This window comes from Phocoena sinus, chromosome 9, assembly GCF_008692025.1.
Source record: "Phocoena sinus isolate mPhoSin1 chromosome 9, mPhoSin1.pri, whole genome shotgun sequence".
Classification (NCBI taxonomy): domain Eukaryota; kingdom Metazoa; phylum Chordata; class Mammalia; order Artiodactyla; family Phocoenidae; genus Phocoena; species Phocoena sinus.
Window position 1 is genome coordinate 32232618 of NC_045771.1, and position 23834 is coordinate 32256451.

At 39.0% G+C, this 23834-nt stretch overlaps 1 protein-coding gene and 1 pseudogene across 4 annotated transcripts in view; one reads left to right on the forward strand and one right to left on the reverse strand.

Moving 5' to 3' along the window:
- The window catches only part of CTTNBP2 (cortactin binding protein 2), a 175428-nt gene extending 156925 nt beyond the window's left edge, over nt 1-18503 (forward strand). For all 4 annotated transcript variants that reach the window (XM_032643252.1, XM_032643249.1, XM_032643253.1 and 1 more), the window contains 9 exons: nt 171-323; nt 495-682; nt 3972-4150; nt 6410-6609; nt 6964-7146; nt 12021-12084; nt 13204-13336; nt 14334-14435; nt 17533-18503. In XM_032643252.1, the coding sequence (XP_032499143.1) occupies nt 171-323; nt 495-682; nt 3972-4150; nt 6410-6609; nt 6964-7146; nt 12021-12084; nt 13204-13336; nt 14334-14435; nt 17533-17748 (1418 nt within the window). In that variant the 3' untranslated portion in view covers nt 17749-18503. The remainder of the gene's footprint in view (nt 1-170; nt 324-494; nt 683-3971; nt 4151-6409; nt 6610-6963; nt 7147-12020; nt 12085-13203; nt 13337-14333; nt 14436-17532) is intronic.
- Nucleotides 2361-2461, reverse strand: LOC116759890 (annotated as a pseudogene).
- Nucleotides 18504-23834: the final 5331 nt, after the last annotated feature.

Genomic DNA, 23834 nt, shown 5'->3' on the forward strand with positions numbered 1-23834 from the left:
GTATCTTCAACTGTATTCAGTAATGCCAAACTGTTTTCCAGAATCCTGTACTCTCCCAGCAATGTCAGAGCATTCCCATTGTGTCACGTCTTTGCTAACACTTAAATCTTTGCCAGTTTTTATAGGTTTTTGTAAAATCTTTAATCACTGAATTTCCTTTTTGACCACAGCATGTCTGATCCCAGTGAAACAATCTCCTGCTAACAAGAAAATCATCATCATCTTAGAGAATTTGGAAAAATCTTCATTGTCTGAGTTACTGGGGGACTTTTTGGGACCTCTGGAAAATCGCAGCACTGAAAGCCCCTGTACTTTCCAAAAAGGTAAAGATGGTAGAGAGACCATGATGAGAAGCAGGCTGCTTTGAGATCCTTCTAATCTTTCTGTTTCCCAGAGCACATGTTATGCTTCATGGTCGTCTTTCTTTCACTTATTTGAACTTGTCCCCCACTGTGGCTTGCTGAGGTTGGACTGTTGCTTTTGGTTTGTTTCAGGAAACAGAACGTCCGAATGTTATTACTTTCATGAGAACTGCTTTTTGTTGGGAACCATTGCCAAGGCCTGTCTCCAGGGCTCCGACTTGCTGGTGCAGCAGCATTTCCGCTGGGTACAGCTGCGGTGGGATGGCGAGCCCATGCAGGGGCTGCTGCAGAGGTTCCTAAGGAGGAAAGTCGTGAATAAGGTAACAAACCACAGGCACAGCCTATTGCTGGGAGAGGGGCCTTTAGTGTCAGGTGACCCAGGCTTGAGCTGTACCACTTACTGTGTGGCTTCCAGCAAGTAAAATTTGGGGATATGCAAGGGTTAAAATAGGATAATGCATGTAAAACCCGTAGCAGTTTCTGGACTATATTAAGTATTTTAAAAAGCAAACAGGTTTTATTTTTTTTATTAACTATTCTCGAGGCGTCTCTCCAAGTTCTAAACGCTGTGGGAAACAAGATTAGAAAATTAATCACTCTTCTTAAGGAAAAGCTCCTGCTTCCTTGGAGCCTTCATTATCCATCACTCAAGCTAGTTTTAATATTTGTTACAGTGCGCTATTAAAACGTCACATGAAAAAAATTAGAAATCTCTATCTGTTGACACGTTTTCAAGAATAATAATCACTTTTAGTGATTTTTCAGAATAATATTCTGTATTCTATCAAGATAACAAAATTAATTCAGTGCTGACCAACTCGAGTATATCACTATTTAATATTCATAAATTGGGCCAGTAGCTGAGTGTCTGGGTGGACTTGAAATAAAAGAGCTCGATTTAGCAAGATTTTATCATTTAATCCTGCACAGTTGGCCCACACTTGGAGGACAGGATCTTCATTGTATCAGCACAGGATTTTAAGCTGTAGGTAACACAACACCCCACTGCTAGCTGCTTCACACACACAGAAGGCTTTTTTCCCTTACATAACCAGATGCCTTGCAGTAGGTGTTGATGATGTCCATTCACACCTCTGTGATGTCAGGTCCCAGGTCTGGGTGAGTCTGTTGACCTCCCTTCAGGATTGCAGGACTTTGGGCATCACGCCCTCACACGAGCTTGTTCACAGGCAGTAAGCAGGATTCTGTGCAGAGAGGGAACTTCGGCTTCCTTTGTCTCCTCCTTATCAGGGGGAAAGAATCTTTTTCTGAAACTCCCAGAAAGAAGATTTCCCCTGAATGGTTTCATTCACCAGACTGGTTTCATGTACACCTCTCCACCAGAGACCTTGGCTAGAACTACCTTCCCAAGGCCAAAGCTCTCCACCAAGTTCCTGAACAAAATTCAGTCTCCGTTATGTTAGAGTGTGTGAACGTACATGCGTTTGTGGAGTTGGGGCCATGGGAGGCGGGTGGAGGGAGAAGTGTGGGATGGGAATGCCTTTGGTAATTCAGTGAACAGTGCCTGCTAGTGGTGATTTGTGTTAATATCTGAAATTCCTAATTGAATCAGAAGTCCTCTGTCCCAAGCTCTGCTAAAGTCAGTTGCCTGGTCATAAATATATTCTTTTGACCAAAGCACATCTATTATGTGACCTCAACCAGTAGGAAGAAAGGGGAGGCAAAGACAGTCATAGGTATACAGCTTTTCAGATTATTGATACTTCCATTAACTTCATCACTATTAATATTTAAATCTTATTGCCAAAAAAGTCACGTAAATAATTGCAAAAGATACCAGTTTTTTTTCTTAAAGACTTTATTATTTTTAGAGCAGTGTTAGGTTTACAATAAAATTGAAAAGAGCGTACAGAGATTTCCCATCTACCTCTTGCTCCCCACACATTCATAGCCTCCTCCATTATCACCAGAACGGTGCCTTTTCTTATCAAGGAGGAACCTACACTGACACATCAAAATCCCTGGTTTATCCAAGAGAAAAACATGGAACGCTTCACGGATTTGCGTGTCTTTCTTGTGCAGGGGCCATGCTAATTTTCCTTGAAACGTACATCTTACCTGGTAAAGCATACCTCTTTTCCCTCCTCTGGCTCTCTGGTAAACATAGTTTGAAAAGGATTGATTTTACTTATTTGGAAAGGAAAGTTCCAAGCTTCAGGCTCTACACTTTCCTCCATTTTGTTTGCGAATGGGCCAGTGGGGTGTGCTGTGAAGAATAGAAAGGGGAGGGGAGGTGTAATGCCTTTCATTTATCAGGAGTCACTTCAAGTAGGTTAATAAAACGGATTCCAGAGTAGGAGTACAATGGGAATGAATGACTCCTGCAAAACGCCAGAAATCTTGTAACTGCAGGATGGAACCAAATATTTGGGGGCACTTAGAAGCACACTGGCACGTGATCAAAATTTCTTTTTCCAGCTCCTTACAGGGATATAAGTAAGCAGACCTTTTTTGGACAATACCAGGCTTCTAGTATTTAATAAAAAATAGTTATACTTTCTTTAGTAGGAAGTTAATATTCAGCTGTTAATTGTAGCACATGATCTCATTCTCGCTGGAAGAGGATCAGAGAAAGTGGGAGAAATATGATTGTTCCTCTTTTGAAGAAAAGGGAAACTACGATAACACATCCCAAAGCCTCATGTAACACAGTGCTGTTACTTTAACGGAGCTGCTAGAATCACTGAACCACTCTTTCATTTTTTTCTAGGCCAAATTCTATCCCTTCATGTAGGACATAAAAACATTCATGTATTATCCTCAGTCTTAATATCATAATTCCTTGGTAAAGTAGAGATTTATGTGAATCTGCTTTCTTATAAAATACAGAGTCAATTGCTGTATCTGACTTCTAAATATTTGAGAGATTCCTCCTCATAGTAAATAAATCTTTGTCCTTTTGTGACTCCTCTGTACTACCAAAAAGGGACCTTTTATAAGATATAATTCAACTATTCAACTATAAGATATAATTCTCCCATTCAACTGTGTGTGTTATACAGTATTACTTAAAATTTGCACATTTTAAAATTTGAAAACATACTTCTTTATGCTGTCAGAGCATTTTGATGAAGTTAGCATTTTAGCTGAGCCTTCTAGGGAAATTAGAAGTAATACAAGGTGAACATGCCACAGATCCAGGTATGCCATCTTATAACTTACCCAAAATATTAAAATATTTAATGTAATTTTAATTTCATTTATTCAGAATCCTTTTTTGAACACCTGCTATTTGCAAGACCTTGTGAGGAATTCTATACACATGTGAAAAATGATTTCTTCCTGAATTGATGTTTAAGAATTCATCCAAGTAAGACACCTCATCCAAGGTGTCTTACTGCACTATCATGTCTGAATCCTTTCATTGCATGTAATAAGCTACAGATCTGTATCTCGTGCTAACACACGTCATAGAGTGTTATTACCTAGCCCTCTTCCAGCCACCCCAAGTGAAGGTAAAATCAGATTTGGCTACAGTTTTTACAGTTTGAATTTTTATATTTTTAGTTTTGGAGTGTTCGAAACAAACTGTTCTAAACCAAGCCCCCCCCCCCCCCCCCCCCCGTCTTCCCCCCTCCCTGTCTCTAGTTCAGGGGTCAGGTGCCCTCTCCCTGCGACCCCGTGTGCAAGACGGTCGACTGGGCCCTGGCTGTCTGGCGCCAGCTCAACTCGTGCCTGGCCCGCTTGGGCACACCGGAAGCACTTCTTGGGCCAAAGTATTTCCTGTCTTGTCCTGTAATCCCCGGGCACGCCCAAGCGACAGTGAAGTAAGTGTCATTGATCCTTCTTTGCCTATTTAAAGTAGAGCCCTGGCTGATTGGGAATGTTTGGGGGTGAGAAAGCTGAAGGGGCCACCTTGGGCCACCTCTTGTCATGAACACGGAAAGCCATTGCCCTGTGCTCTTGTCAGAGGACGACCATGACTCGTGTGGTGGGTACTTCCTAAGGAAACTATTTTGCTAAGACTAGATGGATCCCAATTTCCCTCTGTTTACAAAACTTTCATCAGACTCATGTGCGACTTGCTGGGCAGTGTCTCCTGGGGAAGGCCCACATGAGACAGTAGGTCAAGTATCCTGTAACCATCCCCCTACCCCACCTCCTAAAAAACCCACTTACATTCTGTCGATGAATTGAAAAGCTTCCTCTTTTATTAATGAGACTTACGTACTTACTGTGTTTTAGAACAGCTTATGAAAACAGACATATATACAGTAAGGTTAATGAAACAGAAAATTAGAAAAAATTTGTCACCATCCATCCAGCTTACTTAGTAAGGGTTCTGTGATTCGCTGTTAGATTTGATTCTGTACTTTCTGGCATCCTGGACAGAAATCTGTTTTGGAAAGCGGGGTATGCAGATAATATGTCTTCTCTATTGTAAGACAAACTGTCAGTTTAATAACAGCTAATTGAGGGAACACAAGAAGTGCTATATTAAAAAGTACACAGCAATTTCTTGTTAAAAAGCAGAAATACATTTATTCATTTAATTACCCCTTTCTTTATCAATATCATGAGTAAATTGAAGCCTTTTTTTTTTTTTTTTTTTTTTTTAAAAACATCCAGAGCTTCAGGATTCTTAGGAACCAGTTTTGGCCTTTCCTGTCTGCTGCATGATCATTGTCAAGAGCTAGAGGCTCTGAGATTGTTACCTTATCTGCAAGCTGACAGGTTAGCCTGCCACATTCAGGATGTGGCTTCTGACCCAGCACTGCATCACTCAGAGCTCAGCCACAGCCTAGGCTTCGTATTTGCATTGGTTTCCCCACCTCCTCAGGCCCTATGGGGTGATGCATAGTGGCCCAGGTGGATGCTGGCTTTGCATCAAAGCTGTGGAACTGTGAGCTTGGGAATCACCCAGTTTTCTAACGGGGATGCTGGCAAATCTGCCCAGGAAGGAAATATAACTTTCATTATCGTCAGGAAACAAATCTGCCCTCTGCTCCAGAAGGAGACACTGTCTCTGTTTTTCTAAGTCGGTTTACGATACTAAAACAGCCTTGAAAAGATAATCCAGAGCAACAGCTGACACAAGAGGTACAGAAATGCCACGGAGAGTTCACTCCCAACAGCCATATTAAGGAGCTGCCTTTTTTAAAAAAATTATATATTGTTTTAGCCAAAGCTTATATCATCTTTACCCCTTCAACACCTTTAGGAGTACTTTTTTTCCTGAACTGTGTGTCACTAGACATTAACAAAGCAGCTGACAATAGATGCTTGATACTGAGTAAATAGTTTTAAGGGTCTTAAAAGGCTTACGTCAGTATCTAATAACTTTGAAAACTTTCCTATTCTGGGAGATGGAGTTTTGTCTACAGCCTTTAACTGTATTAACTGTTTCTTAATGCTGCAACAAAGTGTAATCTTTTTTGAAGGAATTTTGATTGGCACTAAGTGCTCAGCATTTGGGCTGAAGTCCCGCAGCAGCTACAGCTATTAATGCAAAGAGTCCACCTGAGGCCATAGCTGGTTGATCCCATCCCCTCTCTACAGGGCTAACCCACCACTGTGTAGACGCTGAGCCCCTGCCTTGGGGCAGGCAGATTTAATTTGCCAGGGATCATAAAATGTATCCCAATTGCAAAAATACTAAAATACAATATATGCATCTTATTAAGGAAAATGGCAAGTAAGTTTAAGCTATTTAGACACAGACTTTCAGGAAATCTTTTTCCAGACTTTTTAGTCTATAAGGTTTTCCATGTATTTTTTCCCTTTCCATATATTTAATTTTATTTGTGCATTCATTTACTCAACACTCCAGCTCTCCAGGATCTTATAAAGAAAAAGGTGAGAGACATGTTAGCAGTTTCATCTGAAATACATTGTGTTTTTAAGGCAAATTCAAACTACTTTGGTGTTGGATAATTTCACATATTCCAAAATGACCTGGGAAAGGTAGCCTGTCCATAGAAACACTTAGGTTTTGTTTCACAGTCTTCCAACCTGTTCCCTGTAGAGTTGTGTGTGATTCCTGAGAGGCTTGGTCCTAACTGTGAAACCCACTCCTCTCTCGGAAGGTGGATGTCTAAGCTGTGGAATGCTGTCATTGCACCCAGAGTTCAAGAAGCAATATTGTCAAGAGCCTCTGTGAAAAGACAACCCAGCCTTGGGCAAACGACTAAAAACCCTAGCCAGGGACAGCAGGCTGTGGTTAGAGCTGCTCTCAGCATCTTGCTTAATAAAGCTGTTCTGCATGGCTGTCCCCTCCAGAGAGCAGGTATGTGGGTTCATGCTGGGAGGAGAGGAAATTCACACTCTTATGTAATGCTTGCTTGAATTTGTTTTTAGGGCGCTCTATTTTCTCTCTTTGTAATGAGAGAAATTATCTCCATGTAATGGATGTTGCACAACACAGCTTTAGAACTCTCTCTTTTTTCATTACTGGCTCATGTTTAAATACCAGACTTCAAAGTAAAGTTTGCTGGTTGACAAAACGCCTGCTTGGGTATTACAAGCCTGTGATTTTGAAGAGGCTGTTTCTTTAAGTATTGGAAATGTTGGATTTTACTTGACTCTGAAACTGCATTATTGCTTCTGTCCTTTTGACAAAACATGGTTTATGCTATTTCAGAGCTAGACCAGCATACAGCTGATTTCAAAGGAGGAAGTTTCCCTTTATCCATAGTTTCAAGTTACAACAGTTGCAGCAAGAAGAAAGAGAGCGGTGCCTGGAGAAAGGTGAGCACCAGTCCTCGCAAGAAGTCTGGCCGGTTCTCTTCACCGACCTGGAACAAGCCGGACCTGAGTGAGGAAGGTAAGGGGGGCAGGCATGTCACCCACACGTATGTGGGCATCCATGAGGTGGTTTCTGAATGCAAACGTGCTTTATTTTTATCACTCTGCATTCAACAAAGCAAAATTCTGAGTATTTCAGATACATATTTTCATGGAATAAAACACGTGGTAGTTAAACTCCAAAAATATTTGAGAGCCCCCTACCTGAAAAAATAATCTTTCATACTAGAATTCTGAAATTAAATCTTTACCATGTTAACGGTCATCTGCTTTTTATTAATTTGATTTTCCTGGGATGCACACAATTATATTTATGTAATACAAATTGACACATAAAAGGAAAGAAATATGCCAACATGCATTCCTGAGCCAACCTTAAATTTTTAGAAGTATGTATTATAGACGTATTTGATACCAGTTTAAGGTCTTTACAAGTGAGTCAGCTTTACACATTTATTTCATACATGGGATGTACTGTGTACCAAGTTTTATTCTAAGCACTGGAAATAGAGCAGTGAAAACAGGAGATAAAAATACCCCCCTTCATAAAGTTTACATTCTAATAAATTATTAGACCTCTTCCTTTTGGCTCTGATAATAGCATAATCAGTTGTACAAATTTTAAATGTCCTCCCTAAAGGCAATCATATTTGAAAAGATGTTCCAACCTCATATGCATTGTGGATTTCTGTTACATGTAATTGAGGTCTTCAGGAGCCCCCTTGCACCCCAAAATTTTCTGTTTTATGTAATTTTATGGCAAGTTGACAGCAATGGGGTTGACTAAATAAAAGAATACGATGCCTAAAATCTTTCTTAAAGCAGAAAAAGTTGCTTTTATTACTATATTTTTATATTGAAGCTTGTATTGATTTTTAATAAAAATTGAATACGGTTTTAACCGTATCAGTACATGCCAGAGTTCTGTAATTACCCCAAGTATGTGAAAATAAATTGTGAGCACTTTTTTAAATGACTGAATGGACAGTCACTGAAAAACAATATAAACTCTCATTGTAAAGATAAGTTTTATGTATTTATAATGGGATACATTCTGATCCCAAAGGCTTGCCCTTACTTCCTAAAGTCAGAGTGTTTGATTCAGGGAATAAAGTCATGAGACTCTAGCCCCCCAGTAGAGCCAAGAGTCTCCCTCAGATGACTTTCTGTAACAAGGATTATACCTTTTACCTGTTGATCCCTTGAGAGTATCCAGAAGGGCTCTACGATGAGGATTATCATCTCCATTTACAGAGAGCAAAACTGAGGCTCAGAAACCCTTGGTTACCTGCTCCAATTCACTTCTACAAACAGGGGGTTCTGCAATCCCTGTTTTCGTTCCTGGCGAGTCCAATGCTGTTTTCTTCAGTCTGTGCCACTCATAATAATCCATGGCACTCAAAGAAGGACACCCGTGCAGGCTCTCTTCACTGTATCATTTCCAAGTGCATTAGAATTCCTTTAGGGCTCAGGACCAGCTGCTTTCCTGAACAATAAGCATTGCCAATATAGATCAATACTTTAGAGTTGACAAACAAAATCCATAAAGTGAATATGAACTGAAAACAATATTATGGAAATAAGTCTAACTTGGCAGACTGTATCAGGCAAAACTGACTTATAAATTATTTTAAATTCATTTATATTTTTAAAATAATTATTAGTTGTACAGCTATTGGATATATCAAATATTCTTTGAAACATGAAAACTTCGATGAATAAAATTGTGTGCAACCATAGTTTACACTGACTTCAACGCAGAGATTTATAAAACGCATTGGCCAGTGTTTAGGTGCATGAACCACTGATTGGTTAAGGACCAAAGGTGGACATGCCTCTAGTTTTTAATTTTTTTTATAACAGTAACTTTTTCTAATAATTACATTTGATATAAAAATTATTACAACAGGGCTTCCCTGGTGGCGCCGTGGTTGAGAGTCCGCCTGCTGATGCAGGGGACAAGGATTCATGCCCCGGTCCGGGAAGACCCCACATGCCACAGAGCAGCTAGGCCCGTGAACCATGGCCGCTGAGCCTGTGCTCCGTGACAGGAGAGGCCACAACAGTGAGAGGCCCGCGTACGGAAAAAAAAAAAAAAAAAAAAATTATTACAACCACGTTTGGGTTGATTTTTGATTTTTTGACATCATTGGTTTAAAAAAGAAAAAAACAAACCAAAAATAGAACCCTTTTGCATTCCATGCAGACCACTATGGAAACTCATAAAATTTAATAAAGACACAGCCTTTTTCTTTCCTGACCTAAACCAAGGCTGAGGGGTTGGTCACAGGCTTCTGGAGAGCAGGGCCCAAGGCTGTGTGCACTTACATGGTAATTAGGGGAAACCTACTAGTCATGGCTTTCTGACAATAATGACAAAAGTATGGATGAGGAAATATACAGAGATTCTTTGATGATCTGCTTTTGATCTGCTTTTAATCAGGATATATCAAATTCGACTTACTTTTCAAAATCATTCTTTAGAGATTAATCTGTGCTAGCACCATTCGTACAATTTTAGAATTAACTCAGAAGCAACTGTGTTAATGAACTTATAAAATTACAGTGTGTATTTTGAGTCTAAAATGTTTTAGTGTTTCTCAAACTTTTTTTTTTTTTAACATCTTTATTGGGGTATAATTGCTTTACAATGGTGTGTTAGTTTCTGCTTTATAACAAAGTGAATCAGCTGTACATATACATATGTTCCCATATCTCTTCCCTCTTGTGTCTCCCTCCCTCCCACTCTCCCCATCCCACCCCTCCAGGCTGTCCCAAAGCCCCGAGCTAATATCCCTGTGCCTTGCGGCTGCTTCCCCCTAGCTATCTACCTTACTATGTTAGTGTGTATATGTCCATGACTCTCTCTCGCCCTGTCAAAACTCACCCTTCCCCCTCCCCATATCCTCAAGTCCGTTCTCCAGTAGGTCTGTGTCTTTATTCCTGTCTTACCCCTAGGTTCTTAATGACATTTTTTTCCCTTAAATTCCATATATATGTGTTAGCATACGGTATTTGTCTTTTTCTTTCTGACTTACTTCACTCTGTGTGACAGACTCTAGGTCTATCCATCTCATTACAAATAGCTCAATTTCATTTCTTTTTAAGGCTGAGTAATATTCCATCGTGTATATGTGCCACATCTTCTTTATCCATTCATCCGATGATGGGCGCTTAGGTTGTTTCCATCTCCGGGCTATTGTAAATAGAGCTGCAATGAACATTTTGGTACATGACTCTTTTTGAATTTTGGTTTTCTCAGGGTATATGCCCAGTAGTGGGATCATAGTAGTAGTAGCTGGGTCATATGGTAATTCTATTTGTAGTTTTTTAAGGAACCTCCATACTGTTCTCCATAGTGGCTGAACCAATTCACATTCCCACCAGCAGTGCAAGAGTGTCCCCTTTTCTCCACACCCTCTCCAGCATTTATTGTTTCCAGATTTTTTGATGATGGCCATTCTGACTGGTGTGAGATGATATCTCATTGTAGTTTTGATTTGCATTTCTCTAATGATTAATGATGTTGAGCATTCTTTCATGTGTTTGTTGGCATTCTGTATATCTTCTTTGGAGAAATGTCTATTTAGGTGTGTTTGTTGGCATTCTGTATATCTTCTTTGGAGAAATGTCTATTTAGGTCTTCTGCCCATTTTTGGATGGGGTTTTTCGTTTTTTTGTTATTGAGCTGCATGAGCTGCTTGTAAATTTTGGAGATTAATCCTTTGTCAGTTGCTTCATTTGCAAATGTTTTCTCCCATTCCGAGGGTTGTCTTTTGGTCTTGATTATGGTTTCCTTTGCTGTGCAAAAGCTTTGAAGTTTCATTAGGTCCCATTTGTTTATTTTTGTTTTTATTTCCATTACTCTAGGAGGTGGATCAGAAAGGATCTTGCTGTGATTTATGTCATAGAGTGTTCTTCCTATGTTTTCCTCTAAGAGTTTGATAGTTTCTGGCCTTACATTTAGGTCTTTAATCCATTTTGAGCTTATTTTTGTGTATGGTGTTAAGGAGTGATCTAATCTCATACTTTTACATGTACCTGTCCAGTTTTCCCAGCACCATTTATTGAAGAGGCTGTCCTTTCTCCACTGTACATTCCTGCCTCCTTTATCAAAGATAAGGTGTCCATATGTGCGTGGGTTCTCAAACTTTTTTGACCATAACCCATAGTGAGAAATATATTTTAAAGCCTGACCAGTACACACAAACCTATGCATTTGCATGTATCTAACTGATACAAATTTATATATTTACTGCAACCTGTGCAATCTGATATTTCCTATTTTTTAAATGGGTTGAAATATGCAGTTTGAAGAAAATTGGTGTGACATGCAGTATTTGTTTTAATGCTGTGACTTTTTGTATACTGCTATTTTGTTTTCTGTAAAAGGCAAAGCAATTAAAAGTTAAATTTCTACGCACCAAGGCCACCCACACTGTAATATATCATAGGGCCCAGACATCAAAAACTGCTTCAGATCTACATAGTCAGTAACTCATCAGTAACATTGGAAGGCAAACAAAGGGAGAGAAAGGGAAATTACCATCATCAAAAGGCACCTATTAACCCCTTTTTAGGTACTTTGAGAACAAAGGCCTAAGGATGTGGGGGCTTGACTGGTTAGAATAGGGTCCATTGATGAAAGCAGAGTTGAGGGTTCCTGAATTGAGCCTCAGGTGGTGTGAGTTGTACTGTCTTTAGTCATAAATATATCAATACATGAGGTTGTTGGTCATTCCCTGACCTTCCACAGGGCTTCAAGAGATGGATTTAATCCAAAAACAATATGAAAATACAGCAGAGTCCATAGCCTGTTTCTTTTAAATACAGAGTTCAAGAGGCACAGGGACATTCTGTTGAAATGTGATTACATTTTTTTTCTTTAAACAGGTATCAAAAATAAGACTATATTACAGCTGAATTGTAACAGGAATGCTTCTCTGTCAAAACAAAAGTAAGTTTCCCTTGTAGATTTAACTCATAGCAAACTACACATTCTCATGATTAGTCTGTGCAACTATGAATTTCTTTAAAAAAAAGTTTCTTAGCCTATTTTGCTTTTAGTTTGTTAAAAGGTTAGAAATATCATTGGCTTCATTTTGTACCAAATTTGATAGCATTTGACAAAGATATGGTAACATCCTGCATTTGTGAACTTTTAAACAGACTTTTAGATGACTTTTTTTTTTTGCGGTTCGCGGGCCTCTCACCGTTGTGGCCTCTCCCGTTGCGGAGCACAGGCTCCGGACACTCAGGCTCAGCGGCCATGGCTCACGGGCCCAGCCGCTCCGCGGCATGTGGGATCTTCCTGGACCGGGGCACGAACCCGTGTCCCCTGCATCGGCAGGCGGACTGTCAACCACTGTGCCACCAGGGAAGCCCCGTGTTTGTTTGTTTTTAATGATAGATTTACAGAAACCTAGCATGACTTTTTTTCTTATGTTGCTCCTAGGGAATTGTTGATTATACCTCCAAACTTGTAAGCAAGCTGAAATAAGGAATTATTTATCATAGAATAAAAATGCTTGGTAGTTTGTAAATAGGTCCCCAGTGTACCCCAGTAATTTGTGTGCTCCATCACTTGTCAGGTAGCATTTAGGGCCCTGTGCCCTGGTTCACAGAATTACAGAAGGGGGTGAGGGGGGTCATTGAATCTCCATCACATGCTGTTTCTGCCGGGTCCACTGTTAGAGCTGTTGTACTCAACAGCCTATATAATATTTGTAATAACTCTGTGTTGTAGGTATAAGGAATTTGTCAGAGAGAAGGGAACCCAGGAACTGAGTGAGGTGTTGAGGACAAAAAGAAAACCTGACCTGTGGTCATATTGCTAATATGTGGTAAATTCATATTTACTCCATTATCACACTGCCCCCTGCACACAGTGTCTTAGTTTTATCTTTGGAGACAGAGGGAAGAGTAAGACTGGAATGTTTTAAGTGAAAGTAGATTTCTTTGTGTAGTAAAATTTTACCCTATTGAGAATTTTAAGTGGGAGTTTTCAGAGTCCAGCGGGAGTGGGTTGTTGCGTGACATCGATGGATGCCTTTAAAGGATGTTAAAAACTTTTTAGGTCTCTAGAGAATGATCTGTCTTTGGCGTTGAATTTGGATCAAAGACTCTCTCTGGGTTCGGATGATGAAGCGGACCTTGTCACGGAACTTCAGAGCATGTGCTCCAGCAAATCTGAATCTGATATAAGCAAGGTAAGCAGGACGCTTGGGGGAGGACATTGAATGGTTGCACCCAGCATTCGAGAGACTTCTTAGAGCCACATCATAACTCTCACTCCCTGACAGAAATTCCTTATCAAATAGCATGTTAATGCTCTAAATCAGAACATCCCTTACCTTGCTTAGAAAAGCCCTTTCTTCCAAAATACCCCTTCTACAATAAGGGAGCTCTATTTAGCACACGTTCTCTGAAAGACCCGAAGTGTTAATTGCGTTACCACAAATTACACCAATACATCCTTTTCCTTTTCGTATTCCTAACTTTGGCCCATAAGTCACCAGTCAGTAAGAGAGCATTACAGCAGCCTTGTGTTCTGGATAGAATGGCAACTTTCCTTACAAATAAAAAAAATAAGTGGCCTGTGTAATTTGTTTAGTCAAAGTCTTCAAGCTGTGAAATTTGAGATCCGAATACGGAAATCAGTGACCCAAAATCTCGAAGCGTTAACAGCATCAAGTTCAACCTGTTTTGGCACCTGACATCTGCAGCAAATTTGACCAGACTTCCTTGATAAATGCCTTTTACTTGAAAGGGACCATAAGAAGGTAGTTATAACTTGTGCAGCTTCCGCCCAAAGACTCACCTATTGTATTTAGACAGTCATAATCTCTGGCCAAAGTAGAACTGACTAGCTTATTTAATGTTGCTGCAAATGCGTCGAAATAACCTCTGGAAAAATAAGGTAACAATGAAAATCTTGCAAATTTTATATCCTTTCATTTTGTGCCAAGTGATTTTTTTTTTTTTTTAATAGGGCTCATCTGGTTGTCTTCTTCTGACTTTAAAAGACTTTTTCCTTAAAGGGTATGTCTCGTGCATTTGCCGTTAGTTTCACATGAAGACTTCAGGTCTTCATATGAACATTATGGGACTTGCAGGTCTGTTCTGTAGAGCTTCTGACAGTAAGAGAAGGATCCCACTTCTGTTGTGGGTTTTCCACAGTGACCTGATAAACTGTATATCTTCCAGATTGCTGATTCCGGGGATGAGTTAGGGAGGTTTGATCGTTCAGGAAACCACCCTGCATTTTCAGCAACTGTTAATAATCCAAGAATGCCAGTGTCACAAAAGGTAAGTGTCCCCTTTCCCTCCAAAATGGGACAAAGAAGGACTGTTGTGGAATTTGACTTCACAAATCTTTCAATGTGCATCACAGTTACTTTTAAACCATAGTTGGGAAATAAATAGGATAAAGGCAAAAGTGTTCTCTAAGGTAATCAAGGTTAGAAAAATTATTGTTTGGATAATAGCTTGAAAGAATCACATAGAAAAGCATTCTTTTTCCTTCTATTTGATGCCAAAATTTTGGGTGTCTTTTCCATTTGTTTATGCCGAAACTAGATTTCTGTCTTCTATTGCTGTATTTTAAAATGGGATATTGAATTTCATTTGAGCACTATTTTGGAAAACTAGAGTTAATTTTAGCAAAGTGCTGAGTGATGATAAAGATCTACACACACAAAAAAATCTCATTCTGGTTTACTTTAACTTGCCATATCATGCATGTTTCAGTGAGAGACTTTCCTTTAAAAACAAATCAGAATGTCAAATAGAAGAGCCAGGATTCCAATAGAGTTCCTCAACCTCTTGAAATAACTTATACGATCGGTTAATAAATGCCAAGAGTTGAGATAGCCCAGCATGGTACTCCTGGGTGAACAGAAACAATAAAACTACTTCTTATCCGGTAGTGATTTTATGAGGATGCATATTTTGTAAGCTCACCAAGCCATGTCGATTGTGGTTCACATCCTGTTCTCATCCCCTCGCATGGCAGCTGACACAAACCTGTTGTGGGTGGGGGGGGAGTGCAGAAAGCAGAATTATAAAGTCAGGGTGGTGAGACTGTTACATTATTAACCCTCCTTTGATCACCAGACAGCCCTGGGCTCCCCTGCCCCTGCTCTCTCACGGCTTCCTTAGGTTTCAGTCCTGAGGTTTCAGTCCTGATTAGTTACGCGGAAGCTGTGTGTGTTGCGGGGAATATTAACAAGGCTGAGTTCTTGTATAAGAAATACATAACATGATTATCTGTGAAGAAGAACATGACCTGTCTGGCTTACTCTGTATAGTATTTGCTTTTTTCCCCCAATTGGGAACAGTTTAGAAGCACAGCAAAAGCATAGTTTGGAGAGCAGGTAAGGGAGGATGAGTAAGGAGGTGACCTGGGGTCCCTGCGGAGAATTCTGGCTGGAAAATATTTGTTCAGGAGCTGGGGTTAAGAACACCTTTCTTGGGCCTCCAGGACCCCTCTTCAGGATTCCTTCCTTGCGCAGCAGCCAGTGGGAAGGGGTGCGATGAGCCACTCTTTGTCCGCAGGGCCCAGTCACTTTCCTATATAAAAAGGTTGACTGGTGGTGAGTGGCAGCTGTTGGATAATGAAGACAGTTTTGTACCTCTTTTTCTCTGTCACAGGACCATAGTGGGTTGCTACAATGAGGTACTGTCCAGAAAAATAGTACTGAAGGGAGGCTAAGCTTTGTTTTAAAAGGGACCTTTTTAAAAAATGGATCATTTTATACTTTCTGGGCTCTTCAGAAAGAACCATAGAGTTGTTTAAATGTGCGGTTTGATGCGGGTATTAGGAGGACAGCTGCCCCCTATTGCTTTGCCCACTGAACGCCTCGTCAGGACTGTTCCCCGTGGCTAGATGTTCTTCTCCGAACCTGCCAGCAGAGGGTGAAGTATACTCATTTGGCATTTGCCAGCCTCCTGAGAGCTTCACAGGCTTATACCTCTTCTACTGTGATAAACTCAGCGAGCATTTCTTGGTTCGATGCCCAGTCTCTATCAGGAAGTAATTCCCTTTAGAAGTAAGAGCTGTCCGTGTTAGTTGAAATCACTTTCTCCTATGCGGCCAGAGAGGGGCCTATTAATCAATCAGGTAGCATGTCAGCCAGCCTTCTTAAACAATTTACATAGATACAGATTTAAATCAATCATCAGGAGAGTAGATACTAATAAATGTTTTCTTCTCATTAAGATGCAAATTAAACCCCCTAAAGCAGAAGTTCTCATTCTGGTGGCATAATGAAATCCACTTGAGGATTTTTTTTTTTTCCAATCCCCGGTACCTGGACCACATGCCCTAGAGGTTCTGATGTAATTGGTCCAAGGTACAACCTGGACGTTGGGGTTTTTAAAAGCTCCTTGGTGATTCTCACGTGCAGCCAGGGCTTAGACCCACTCTCCAACACATACCTCTGATCTCTCATCCTCCTTATTTTCCACCCCATTTCTTTCCAAATATGTCCTTAAACGTCACATAACTTACTTTTACATGTAATTTACTATTTCAACAACATACCCGTCTTCACCCTTCCTTCTTCCCATGGAACCCTTTCCTCTTCACCTGTCATAGCCCATACTCACTTGAGCTCAGTTCTGCCACCTGGCAAACATGAAGTGAGGCCTATCCAAGTGAACTCAAGATCAGGGAAAACAGCATGAGTAAAAGGTCTTATCCCAGCATCATCACTCTCACCTATCCAACTCTGGTTCCTCGGGGGCAAAATGAGAGACCTAGACCAGGTGCAGAAGAGTTCTGAAACACTAGGAAAACAAGAGCATGCAGTTTCCAAGAATGGAAGATCTTGAGCTCCTTAGTCATAGAGAATTGCTACGCAGGAACTTTAAGTCGCTACCGCAGAAGCTCCGTCAGAGCAAGGATGGTGCTCTTTTACGTTCTCTACTGTAAGCTGAGCACCTAGAACAGTGTTTGTCTTGTAAACATTCAAAAGATGTGTTGAGTAATAGTCCAATTAGATCTAAAGGCAGAAAAATTAAGTGACATGCTCAAGGTGAAAGAGTTGAATTGTAGAACTGCTTAAAGATGGTTGGAGTAGTCCAGTTTGACTTCCTCAGGCCTAGGACTTCATACAGCTCCAGCTGGTGAGGAGACCCCAGAATCTGGCACTCGATTCACTGACTCCTGCGTCTAGCACTTTTGTGATACCGCAAAGGACCTAATGAAAATCAGCCAGTGGGTCTATAAGACATTAAGCATTCAGCTTCTCCCCTCCATTGTCTTTTGTTCATTTTTTCATGAGAACTTAAGAGAGAAACTCCTACCTGCGTGTTCAGGGACGGAGAGGAGGAAGTTAGGACTGATCACAGACGTTGGGAACAATGTCAAATTGACAAGCTATTTTGTTTGCCTTTCTTACAGGAGGTCAGTCCTCTCAGCAGCCATCAAGCGACCGAATGCAGCAACAGTAAATCAAAGACTGAGTTGGGTGTTTCAAGAGTTAAATCTTTTCTTCCTGTTCCTAGAAGTAAAGTCACCCAGTGTTCCCAGAACACCAAAAGAAGCAGCAGCAGCAGTAATACAAGGCAAATAGAAATAAACAATTCAAAAGAAGATCTGAAACTTACACAAAAATGAACAAGTAGAAAAACCTAACAAATAGGCCTGCCTACAATATTCTCATTCTTCTGTATATTTCACACAGACACCAAGGACAACAAGATGTAAATACCTTTAAATGAATCAAATGTTTTCACTGCAATATAAAGTATGAGTGCAGGACCACTATTCAGTTTTTTGTAAAGTGTATTTATAATCAACCTTTAGGGTTTTTTTTTTTTTTCAGTTCTGTAGGATTGAACTGCAATACCAAGAAGTTATACCCACTTTTCAAGTAGTTTTATAATAGAAAAGTCATAATAGTTTTACTCAAGATGTTCAGGGGTATTAAAACAACTGTCTGTGTACTGTATATCTATATATATGTACATATGTATATTTAAGAAAGCCTGAATCATTGCATACTACATGTATGCAACATTGGCTTAGATAACAGGTACCATTTTAAAGAGATCATAATTTTATGTTCACTTGATGAGAAATGACTAGAATGGGGCAATAACAAATCATTTCTCAACAGTTACTTTTCTTAAAAGCCATACTAAGTATTTTTAAGTATTTTGCCTGTTAAAATTCTAGTTTCCAGTTTTAAATCTTTTAATGGTTGCATCATGTATATTTATGCTTATGAATTTGCATTATTGACTCCTGTAAAATATGAAATTATATAATGCAATAAAAAGTGTTATCTTTCTTAACAAAAGTTTTATACCTAAGTGGATATAAAAAAGTAAATGCTTCAATAAATGAGACTTAACTCCTCTTCAATTCTAGTGGCACAATGGATAATATTTTCTAGACGGTTTGTTTCACTAATGAAATGACTTAACTCAAAAATTTAATATGCCTTGACACCAAATAAAATATTGAATTAGTGAAATAATTTTGCTGTAGTTTCTATCGCTCTTAGTAGTTTATCCATGCAAAAGGTATTTGTGTTCAATTTAAGGACATTTGTAAAACTGGTCCTCCATGTTGGTATTTCAGTAGATATTCAGAGAAAGACTCACACTTGTTAGAAAGTATTAGTTGGTTTAAACTAAACAAACATTTCAGTGGAGCTCTAGGAATTAGGTGCTCATTGAAAAAAATTTTTTCATACATACAAAAAAAAAGTATAATTATATACCAAGAGTCATTTGCTTGTCTGAGAGTACTAAAAGTCCTTTCTTGGCCAGAATGGTTATTTACATTAAAGTATATACATGTGCATTGAAACTATATTACACTTTGCAAGTATCTTTTAAAAATGTATAGTGAAGATTAGGCCACATGGGGTGAAGTAGAGGAAGGATCAGGGAAGAGATCAATTCCAGTACCTGTCAGCCTTCATCTCTGCAATCCTTGGTTGTACAGCATGGACCTCATGGACAGGGAGATGAAACTAGAGCAAGGGACAGAGGGTAGATAGGAGAGAGAGGCTGGAGGAAATGGGCTTGAACACAATAACGCCTTTGAGCTGGACTCAAATTCTTGGTACCCTGGTGGTATTTGATACTCTCAAGTGTTTTCACAAAAAGACATTAATCTTGGGAACAAAACTCAATGCTCTTGATATCATAGACCAACATACATAGATTGAGGTGGCTCTAATGTGTTTCCTCCTGCTTACATACACCTTCTTAGATTGTGTCGTATTTGATTTTTTAGTGATAAGGCACTGTGCTTTATCTTAGCAGCTTTTCTGAAGATAAGGATCTCATTAGTGTATTCAAGGACCAGAGAAGAGAAAAAATTTGGAATATATTATTAAGATGACCTCTAGTAACTGATCCATACAGTTTTGATTCATTAGTAAAATTCAACACATATACTTTTTATAATTCGATGGTAGACTGGAAGATGTCTAAAGGCATTTAGATCAGGAGCTTTCAAAATACAGATAGAGACCTAGTAATTGGTCATTTTATCAATTTAGTGGGTCACAACTACCATTTTTTTGAAAATAGGATAGAATAGAAAGTGTCAGAGTACATCATGGTATCACAGTCAATAAATGAACTATTTGTGAAGATTTTGTTTCTGTTATGTAGGTACACGGATGTAGGCACTGGATTGTGATGTAAAGCATAACTCTTTCCGTGGGTCATGTCCAAAAGTCTTTGAAAGTCACTACGGTATAATGGAAGCTAGTGGTGAGGGTCGGGGTGCTTTGGGGGTAAAAAGTTCTTTGGTGATAAACAGCCTTGGGACTGAATTAAGCACTAACATTTACTAGCTGTGTGACCTAAGACAAGTTACCTGATCTCTTTGACCCAGGTTTCACAATAGTTAAATGGGACATGACAACCCTACAAGTTATCCATGAGCATTAAAATGAGGTAATATAGTGTTCCTAGTTACTCCCCTCATACATAAAAAGTAATAAATTATGTCCCAGAACTCTGTGGCAATCCAACGTCTTTTCAAGTTGTAATCAATTCACAAGCAACTACTAACAGCTGTATTATGAGCATCAGATTTTACTACAGTTGTATGAAACACCTAACAGATAGAAATAGCTAATTGGAAATTAATATAAAACATTAGCAAATTTTATTTTCCTTTATGTTAAGTCTATTTAGGAGAACCTCATCATCAAGGTAACACATTTTGCAGTTGCCTATGTAAAAGAAAGACTAGTAGATGTGTCAAAATCTGATAATGAAAAAAGCCAATTTTGATAGACAAGGCTGAATTTCCATAATATTTTTTTCTGTGCAATAAATACTTAATGCAAATTAAGTTCAGTTGACCTAGCCAACACCTGATTTAGGCACCTGTTCTTAACAACTATGAGCCATTACACAAAACTTACTCTATGAAGTTATGTGATACTTTCTGAATTCTATCTGACTCCTTCTGTAACATTTTTCTCAGAGAACATCCCTCAGATGTCACAGGAGTAAGTTAGTGAATAGATAATCCTGTTAGTTTAATTTGGTTTTTACTGTGAATAAATAGTTGAGTTGTAGACCAAGATGCCATTGTTGATTTGAAAGAGAGGACTATGGAAATATATGAAGAGAGGATATGAGTTACACACCATATCTATTCTGTCTTTAACAGTGAAGATAACACTTGACTATCAAGGGTCATGTGCTGTAGGTTCTGGCCATAAGGCTAAGACAACATGTAATATCTCTAGGTGTCAATGTCTTCACTGGAAGAAAAAATAGAGGATTTTTCTTGTTCCCAGAAAGAAAAGTACAATAGGAAAATCAGAAATCCTGATAGTTGTTCATACACATTCTGATACCTTAATAAGGGACGACATCAGCTAAACATATCCAAAAAAATGTTACTTGGATTATATTTTGAGGAAATCAAGAATATGTCAGAAAGAGAAATTAAGAAATCGATCCTATTTACAATTTCATCGAAAAGAATAAAATACCTAGGAATAAATTTAACCAAGGAGGTAAAAGACCTGTACACTGAAAAGGCATTGATGAGAGAAATTAAAGAAGGCACAAATAAATGGAGAGAGATTCTGTGCTTACAAATTAGAAAAATTAATACTGTTAAAATGTCCCTAGTACCCAAAGCAACCTACAGATTCAGTGAAATCACTATCAAAATTCCAATTTTTTTTTCACAGAAATAGAACACACAATCCTAAAATGTGTGTGGCACCACAAAAGACCCCGAATAGACAAAGCAGTCTTGAGAAAGAACAGAGCTGGAAGTGTCATGCTTCCTGATTTCAAACTATATTAGCTATAACAAATCAAAATAGTATAGTGCTGGCATAGAAACAGACACAGATCGATGGAATAGAGTGCCCAGAAATAAACCCATGCATATATGGACAATTTCTGATAAAGATGCCAAGAATATACAATGAGGAAAGGGCAGTCTCTTTAATAAATGCTGTTGGGAAAACTGGACAGCTACATGGAAAAGAACGAAACTAAACCCACTATCTTACACCATACACAAAATTAACTCAAAATGGATTAAAGACTTGAATGTAAGACCTGCAAACATAAAACTCCTAGAAGAAAACATAGCGGGGTAAGCTCCTTGACATTGGTCTTGGTGATGATTTTCTTGATCCGACACCAAAAGTAAAGGCAAGAAAAGCAAAAATCAACAAGGGGGACAAAATAAAAACCAAAAACCTTCTGCACTGGTAAGGAAACCAACACAAGGAAAACCCAACCTATAAAGTAGAAGAAAATATTTGCAAATCATATATATATGATAAGGGAATAATACCTAAAACATATTTTAAAAACTCATACAACTTAACAGCAAAAAACCAAACAATCCAATTAAAAACAGGCAGAGGATCTAAACAGACATTTTTCCAAAGAAGACATACAGATGGGCCAACAGGTCCATGAGAAGGTGCTCAACATCACGAATCATAAGGAAAATGCAAATCAAAACCACAGTGAGATATCACATTATACCTGTTAGAATAGCTATCATCAAAAAGACGAGATAAGTGTTGGCAAGGATATGGAGAAAAGAGAACCCTTAGGCACTGTTGGTAGGAAAGTAAATTGGTGCAGTCACTATGGAAAACAGTATGGAGGTTCCTCAAAAATTAAAAATACTCTCGCAGACTCCAGGAGAGAGGTCACAAGCCACCTCTGCTCCCACTGCATGCTCCAGGGGTGTGCGTGAGCCATCACCACTACCAAGAACCCCAGAACCCGGCACCAGCCTCTGCATCTGCGTACCCCCTATCAAATTGAACAGACCAATCACTAGAAGTGAAATAGAATATGTAATCAAAAAACTCCCCACAAACAAAAGTCCAGGAGCAGATGGCTTCACAGGCAAATTCTACCAAACATTCAAAGAAGAACTTATACCAATCCTTTTCAAACTCTTCCAAGAGATTGAAGAGGAAGGAGCACTCCCAAAGACATTCTATGAAGCCACCATCACCCTGATACCAAAACTAGACAACAGCACTACTAGAAAGGAAAATCACATGCCAATATCTCTGATGAATATAGATGCAAAAATTCTCAACAAAATATTAGCAAACTGAATCCAACAACACATAAAAAAGATAATACACCATGACCAAGTGGGATTCATCCCAAGTTCACAAGGATGGTAATACATACACAAATCAATCAATGTGATACACCATATCAACAAAAGAAAAGGTAAAAACCACATGATCTTGACTTCCCAGGTGGCACAGTGGTTAAGACTCTGTGCTCCCAATCAAACCCAGGGGGCCCGGGTTTAATCCCTGGTCAGGGAACTAGATCCCACATGTATGCCACAACTAAGAGTTCACATGCCACAACTAAGAGTTCACATGCCACAACTAAGAAGCCAGCTAGCTGCAACTAAGGAACCCACGTGCCGCAACTAAGGCCCAGCACAACAACAACAAAACACATGATCAACTCAACGGGTGCAGAAAATGCATTTGACAAAATTCAACATCCATTCAGCATAAAAAAACTCATCAAAATGGGTATAGAGGGAACATATCTCAACATAATAAAAGCTATCAGTGACAAACCCACAGCCAATATAATACTCCAAGACGAAAAGCTGAAAGCCTTCCTGCTAAAATCTGGAACAAGACAAGGATGCCCCCTCTCACTTCTTCTATTCAACATAGTATTGGAAGTCCTAGCCACAACAATCACACAAGAAAAAGAAAGAAAAGGTATCCAAGTCAGAAGGGAAGAAGTAAAATTGTCATTATATGCAGATGATATGATACTCTATATAGAAAACCCTAAAGACTCCACAAAAAAACTACTAGAATGGATCAATGAATTCAGCAAGGTAGCAGGATACAAGATTAACATACAAAAGCAATTCTTTACATTAACCATGAAATATCAGCAAGGGAATGTAAAAGAATAATACCTTTTAAAATTGCACCCCCCCACAATGAAATACTTAGGAATAAACCTGACCAAGGAGGTGAAAGACTTAAACACTAAGAATTATAAAACATTAATAAAGGAAATTGGTTCAAAGAAATTGAAAGCTATCCCATGCTCTTGGATTGGAAGAATATTGTTGAAATGGCCATACTACCCAAAGCAATCTACAGATTTAATGTAATCCATGTCAAATTACCCATGATATTTTTCTTTTTTTTTTTTTTTTTTTTTTTTTTAAACATCTTTATTGGG